Below are 7,862 nucleotides of genomic sequence, written 5' to 3'. Positions count from 1 at the left end.
GTGTGCATGTTAGCCTGTAAGTTCAGTGAAAGGGCCAACAAATGAAAGCTACCACTGTGTAGTTTGAGTATGTATGTATGTTTTGAGCATGTACTAGTGCTTAGCAAGTCTCCCCTTTCATTTACACGTGACGTCTCACATACTGGACTGGGAAGAATGACTGATTGCTGATAATAATTATCAATATAGCATTCTTGGTTTATTCATTATCACTATTATTATTATTATTATTATTTGCTCTCATGTCCGCATTTGCTTGGAAACTCTCTGATAAAAGATTCAGCCCTTTAGCAGAAAATGTCACCCAGAGCAGCTTGAAACAACAGTGGGTTCTTCTTAAGGAGCAGGTGGGGGGGTTGCTCAAGGGGGACAGTGCTATCTGCTCATGTAATTCTACAGGTTCACCGGCTAGCAGGGCCGAACGGTTAATCAAATTCAAACCGACATCGTAATGTAGTAGAGCGCGATGTGCAAATCGCAAAGGCTGAATTTATTATTTTGCAATACAATAGTTAAATAGATGTTATTATATACATTCATGCATCAATTCATCAATTCATCTCAAATATAGTGGCCTGGCCTCAAGAAAAGAGCCGTTTACATATCGACTGCTTCACATGTTGTGTTGGCCATACTATAGAAGGATTTATAGCTTGTGTTTCGTGAATAATACGGAAGTCAAGGAAAAATCGTACACTGAATCGTAAACGCAATGTTAGTGTAAATAATCTGAACTTGATGGTTTCCCCGATTGGTTGGGCCCTACCCGCGGGCATGTGGGCTGAGCCCCGAACCTTTTGGGGGGCCCCTACCTGGAGATGGTTCTGGAGCGCATCAGGGCCTTGGACAGGACCAGGGACGGGGCCGACTGCCGCCTCTGGCTCTCTGACCTGACCCGCTAGAACAGGAAGGGAGGGGGGAGGGGGAGAGAGGGAGGGGGTGGAGGTGAGAGGGAGGGGGGGTGGGTGAGAGGGTGGGGGGGTGGGTGAGAGGGTGGGGGGGGTGGGTGAGAGGGTGGAGTCGAGGGGGGAGGGGGAGGTTGAGAGGGTGGGGGTGAGAGGGGGAGGGTGGAGGTGAGGGGGGGAGGGGGGAGGGTGAGAGGGAGGGGGGGAGGGGGGAGTGAAGGGGAGAGTGAGGGTGAGGGAGTGAAGGGGAGAGAGTGAGGATGAGGGAGTGAAGGGGAGAGAGTGAGGGTGAGGGAGTGAAGGGGAGAGAGTGAGGGTGAGGGAGTGAAGGGGAGAGGATGAGGGAGTGAAGGGGAGAGAGTGAGGGTGAGGGAGTGAAGGGGAGAGAGTGAGGTTAAAGGAAACCATTAAATCAAGCGGACGCCATCTTTAAAGTCGCTATGTGTAACATTTCCACTAACTTGTACCTTCAAACAACCTGGAAACATCAGAAGTTTATGTTAATCAATCGTGATTTCAATAATTTCATCAATAAAATTACATCCTATAACTTGGATATTCAACAAATAAAATAGCCTCTACCTGCTCTTTGTTTACAACAATCACAATCGACTCCCCAAACCCCACCACGCCCCCCAACACCAGCAGAGCTACGCTACTCTGTGTCACACGGCTGCACGGCCAGTGAGAGAGGACCGAGCGCTGGCATTATGTTTTTATAATTCCGAAGATGTCTCCTACTAACTGGGGGGTTACGAAGAGCCACTTTAATTAAAGTAAGAGCGAATTGTTTCACCATCACTTTTGTGACATCTGAAGGAAATTCACAGAAACGTAGAATGTCGTAGGACATTTTGAAGAATGTCAAGGATTTTCAGAACCCATTTCCATTGTCCTTGTCATTTTATTAAGGGTTATTAAGAGTAAGCAAAGGCGACTAAATACAGACCCCTGTCCCACCTCTCAATGTTGTCTTCTATGACCCGAATCACACCTGTTCTTGCGACAATTCACGATTATGTTCATCGAGAATTTCAGCGGAGTAACTTTGTAAACGTTTTCAGCGACGGGTTTGTGTCTGGGGAACAGTTTGGAGGAGCAGCTTGGAGGTCTGCCTCACTCCCATGGATCGGAATGGATACAACAATACCAATAATCTCATGAGTAACTGTAAAACTAAATATCAAATAATGTTATTTCAAAATGTATTGCGACATCTCTTCCTGTGTGACACTATTCATGCTGGAGAAAGTGAGTCACTAACCACCAGCAGATCAAAAAAACTTTTGGAGCACTGCATTTACCCGGCTAAATTCAAGTCCAACTTCATAAGTGATATTTTTTTTTTGACAGTTGGACGGCTACAGGCAACAGCGCATGCTACTGCTAATTGTATTCCAGTATGCTAGTTTCGAAGTCCCGACAGACCCCAGTGTGGGTACGGGCCCCTCTAACTGGGAACCATCACATTAACCACACAGCAAGGATTGTTTGGCTACACAGTCTTTAAATGGTAACTGGACAATATATATCCATCCAAGCTTGTCATGGAACATGGTGTATGTTAATAGATTTACAGTGGACTTGCTGAAGTATAATTGAATTTGTGCTGCCTGACTAATTATCGAATGTGAATCTCTCTTCCTCTCTTATTTATTAGATCTCTCTCTGTCACACAATGAACAAATAACTCCCAACCACTGAAATGAAAGTGTGGATTTAGACGAGGACTATTACTTTGTTGACATGCTTATTTTACACTTGTTTATTAATGGGGGAGACACACTGGGTGTAGGCCTACGCATTAAGGGAGCGGGTCAGGGAGGTAGAGGGCTTCCGGGATCGTTATGTAATACCATTTCCACTGACTTTCCCTTGAGGCTGTCCAATAAAACCCCAAATCTCTCAAAATCCTCTTTGTGGACAGAAAAAAAAGGCCACCTACCCGAGTTGATTTAACAGCATTTAATTGATTAGAGCAGAAAAGGCGGGATAGAGAGTGATGCAACAAGCACTTAACACAGGGAAAGGGAAAGTCTGTCCTTGTTTAGAGCGTGGCCAGGCCAGCGGTTGATTATTTGGCGGCGTGCCTAAGCCCCGAAATATCGACAGAGAATGCTTATGTCAAAGGGTGAAACGTCAATTACAACAGGCTAAATGAGTCGAGTCATGTTTTGCCGAGCTGATCAGGTCTTGTTCATCAGAAATCATCATGGGATTTTGAGACTCAAGAGGTGTAGGTGTAGTAGGCGTGATACATTTAAATCACCATAGAAATACTGTAACCTATAGGCTAATGAAAACATTATTTTTCCACGTCTCACAAGGGAAACGCTGTGAAGGTTTCAAACAGGACAACGTTTCCCCATGATGATAAACCATTTCACCATTAATGACCTAAAACATCTCTACCTACATCATTACTAGCACTCTGACTCGCCTATGCTTTCAAAATGAAAGCGGTTTGCGCGTCGTGGCGTCATGATGCCCAGAAGTCACGTCCCCTAGAATCCTGAAACTCTACTAGTATAAAGGCTGAACAGTGAGGTCAACTGCACGTGATCTTTGAGGTTGTGCTCACGCTTGATTATTTTCAACAGAACCACACGCGCGCGCGCCGCTGCACGTTTTTTTTAAGTATGCTTACGTTGCGTCTCTGTATTATGAGCTTCGTGACTTGCGGCGTTATTCAACTTGAGTCAGTGGTTACAATGCAATACGGAAAGTGGCGGTAAGCGACAGGTATCGACAAGGTGAGGCACATTATAAAACACGCCGAAGAGGGATAGATACAACGTACCCGTTTGTTCTCGGGCTGTCGGCTGTGCCCTACGGGTTCCGCGGAGGGCGAGGCGCGGTCCAGGCACTCGTGCCGTTGTGCCGGTGACATGTTTTCCATTCAGACTCCCAACGAAGAGAACGGTCGGTGTCCTAACGGGTGTCTGGCGTGCGACGCGAGGGATTCGGAAACGGGGCGTCCAATTCCATCAGTGATAAAAAAAAAGTGCGCAACAAAACCATTGTATTAAGAATGATATAACCCAGATGGATTATTTTTTTTAGAAGTGCTTTTAAAAGCTGTAACACCGGTCACCGAGAGCGCTCCTCCTTAATACGCGTCCTACTGAGCGCGCCAGTATTCCTGTAGCGCCTCTACTCGGTATCCACGCACCACGCGGGACATGATGATGAAAAGGGGCGGGGCACGGGGGGGGGGGCACTAGATGGGCCCCAGCATAGATTACTCTTAGTTCCTTTGTTGATTGTTGTTCTTATATTAGATTCCTCAATGTTAGCCTCGAGGACCTTTCATTTGTGTCTTTAGTTATTTTACTTTAAAGGAACTTTTTTTGAAAGTAACTCACTATTTTTTGGCCGCGTGTGTGGATGAGTGGAAATCGATCCAGAGATTAACATATTGCATAGTTGGCATAGTGTGTAGTAGTCTAGACCTATGTCTTTTTTTAAATACGATATATTATTATTATTATTATTATTATATAAATTAAACAAACTATAAAATCGATATTATCAAATCAGATCAATTAACAACGCAAAAGACAAGACTAAGAATAGAAAGGCAAAGAAAGTGTTGCCTGTGAAATCCTTTTGTATTCTTACAAACAGAAGTGGGCCAAAAACTAGGCTAAACAGAACAAGGACAAAAAGTAATAGGAGAGACAGAAAAAGAGAGAGAGAGGGAGAGGGAGAGGGAGAGAGAGAGAGAGAGAGAGAGAGAGAGAGAGAGAGAGAGAGAGAGAGAGAGAGAGAGAGAGAGAGAGAGAGAGAGAGCGCGACAGAGAGCGCGACAGAGAGCGCGACAGAGAGAGAGAGATGGCTTTTCCATACTTCAACTTGGTCAGCCCCATTAAAACTAGATCACTCTAATGATTACTATGGTGTTGATAATGAGCAGCCTAGGGCACGGCAATAAAAAGCAAAAGCTCAGTCGACACCAACCGCCCCAAAACGGCCCGACGATTATTCCACCCGTCTGTACAATCATTTCCGTCCAAAGACACTTAATTTCAATTTCACAATGAGGTTATTGTGTTTACGATTCCATTTTTTTCGTTCAAACAAGTTTTCATTTGTAGATAATGTTATGTGGGGTAGTTTACAGTTAATCTTATGTGGGGGAGTTTCCAAATTTATAATTTTATGTTTTTACTTATTATTTATACTATAGATAATGTTATGTCAGATAGCTCATGTTGTGTGGGGCAGTTTACTGATAGATAATGTTATGTGTGGCAGTTTACAGCCGTAGATAATGTTATGTGGGGTAGATTATAGCTGTAGATAATGATATTTGGGGTAGTTTACAGCTGTAGATAATACAATACAATACAATACAATACGATACAACTTCATTTATCCCACTAGGGGCGATTTGTTTGAGCAGCTTGTTGTACATACAAATACAACAGTTACACATGTGCAACTAAGGAGCATTTAGTAGTCGAGGGGATGAACGACTTGGAATGGCGGTTAGGTCTACAAGCAGGTAAAGCAGGTCATTTGATGTGGGGTAGAGGAGTGTGTGTGGAGCAGAAGTGATGGCAAACAAACCACCTCAACAGAGATGGCCCAGAGTTACAAACTACACTTTGTCATTGCATTGCATTTTTGGGATATTTCTACATATTTTTCGAAGCCATGGCTGGCTGGACCAAAGAAATGGAGGATGAGCTGATTGCATTGGTTTGTTTTTTCTAATCTGATAATGAATGGCCTACACTCCGTTCTGCCATTTATTGTCCAGTCCCTGGTGGGTGGAGGATCCTTCAGGGATCTGAAGGCCTGGAGCAAGTGGAGGTGGTCTTCAGTGTGTGAGAGCTGCTATACCCCTGAGCTTCAGCTTTCATTGGTCAGAACTTTGATTTCCTTTTCCATGTCTTAGATGAGGCCTTCAGCTTGTTGCTCTGTGGATTTCAGTTTTTCTTTAACCATTCGGTTGAAATCATCCCGACACTTTTCAACATAGCCTATCAAAGCAGTGAAGACCTGTCCACCATAAGCTATCTCTCTGTCTGCGCCTTTCTTGCTCATGTCTACTGTATCTTTGATCTCCTGAATCTTTAGTTTTCTTTGCTGGATCATCTTCTGAACTCCAGCCTCCATCTTCCCCAGCTGGGCCGTCTTCACTTCATATTCCTCCTTTAGGGGTACAACAGGATGGGACTTGTGGTCTGTCTCTGTGCAGGACTGACACACACACACCTGTTCAGTCTGGCAGAAGAGCTCCAGAAGTTTGTGTTTCTTACACATCCTGTCTTCCAGACGGTCCATAGGCTCGACCAGCCGATGTTTCTTCAGGCCTGCGACTCTCTGATGTGGCTCCAGGTGGGTTTGGCAGTAAGAGGTAAGACACACTAGGCAGGACTTCACGGCCTTCAGCTGGGTCCCAGTACAGACGTCACAGGGAACTTCTGCTGGTTTAACATAAAGCTGCTCTTTTACTCGCATGGATGTTCTAAACTGAGTGGCCAGCTCCGATAAGAAGGTATTGACTCGTAGATAGGGTCTAGCTTGAAAAAGCTTGTTGCAAACAGGACATTTGTACCGGACTTGTTCATCCCAGAACCTTGTACAGGTTCTGCAGAAGTTGTGTCCACATGGTGTTGAAACTGGGCTGCTGAACACATCTAGACAGATAGAACATAAAAAGTTCTCCTCAGACCAGGAAGTGATGGCAGAGGCCATTCCTAGGGGGAGCAGCTCTGGCGGGGGGAGCTCGACGGCAGTCCGGCAGCTCCGCCGGAGAAAGGGATTGCCCTCCCGGAGCTGAGGGGCTGGGCTGCCGCAGAGTTCCCCCCGGCGGAGCTGCTCGTCCGCTGGTCCACAAAGTCTTAGCTATGCTCTGATTGGAGGGGAGTGGGGAAGTGGGAGGCAATATTCAAGTGTGCCCCCTCCCCCTGCCTACGTAGGAGGGGGCGGCGAAACGGACTCACTCGTTTGGTAGCTGTAGGCAGTGAGTTATACAATGAGTTATTGTGGGTTTCCTTTGGCTGCTGCTCCTCCCGAATCCTCCGAAATATTTTGTTTTGTTTGCTTTGAGCTTGCTAGAAAGGCCATGTCTGCTGGCGCGATTTGCTGCGCTGCACACCCTACTTATATTTGAGTTCGTTTTTTCATTTCAATAAACGGTGAATCACGGTGACTTTGTACAGCACAAAAGATCCGTCAACAATTCTATGCTTTCTTTTTCTTATCTCATCACATTCAGTACAGGTAGTTCTTCCTGCAAACTGTTCCACGTTTGAACTTCTTTTTGAACGGAGTATGTACTCCGGGGGTGATTCCCTAAACCAGGCGGTCGGAGACTTGTCCGAAGCGTGTGACGTCATCACTCGGCCGAAGTTCAGCACCTTGGAGAGCGACAGCGGAAGACGTCTCCCACTCGGTCTGCTGCGGCTATCCTCGACACAGCAGCCACCAAGCCGACGCCATAAACACGTTGCATTCATTTAACACCTTCATGTTATTCAACGATGCAATTCTAATAATACTGTGTTTGAGAAAGAGTCGGCAGACGACTCTTAGCTGAACGGCTGATCAAAATAATGAAAGAAAGAAAGTCATTTGTACCTTAATCATGCGATGAAATGCAAAAAAAGAGAATCATGTCTCACAATATTAAATAGTCAAATTAAGTGTAGTACAAAAGAGTAGGATAAGGGGCCCACAAAGAAGGTCCCGCCCCTCTGTGCTGATACCCGCTCCCGCCACTGGGTGTCGCTCACAACACTGATTATGGGACTGCTGCTTGTATACGCCAGGGAACAGATAGTAGACTATAGTAAAGACAAGTCAAACGGGTATTTACACATATGTAAAGTGCATGTAGAACAATACTTAACCCAATCCTGAATGAGCTAGAAAGGAGAGCAGACATAGGAGATAGGAGCGGAAGAAGAGAGAGGAAGGAGAGAGGAGGAACTAAGATGAGAGGAT

The 7,862-nt window shown here is 45.4% G+C and overlaps 1 protein-coding gene across 1 annotated transcript in view; it reads right to left on the bottom strand.

Moving 5' to 3' along the window:
* LOC132456492 (rho GTPase-activating protein 20-like) overlaps positions 1–4,060 on the bottom strand; it is a 15,912-nt gene extending 11,852 nt beyond the window's left edge. Inside the window, exons 1-2 of the mRNA XM_060050859.1 lie at positions 3,706–4,060; positions 813–898 (exon numbers count right to left, since the gene is read on the bottom strand). Of these exons, the coding sequence (XP_059906842.1) occupies positions 813–898; positions 3,706–3,804 (185 nt within the window). The 5' untranslated portion in view covers positions 3,805–4,060. The remainder of the gene's footprint in view (positions 1–812; positions 899–3,705) is intronic.
* Positions 4,061–7,862: the final 3,802 nt, after the last annotated feature.

Source organism: Gadus macrocephalus, chromosome 4 (genome assembly GCF_031168955.1).
Source record: "Gadus macrocephalus chromosome 4, ASM3116895v1".
Lineage (NCBI taxonomy): Eukaryota > Metazoa > Chordata > Actinopteri > Gadiformes > Gadidae > Gadus > Gadus macrocephalus.
The sequence above is the reverse complement of the archived record's forward strand: the minus strand, read 5'-3'. Positions and strand labels throughout refer to the sequence as shown.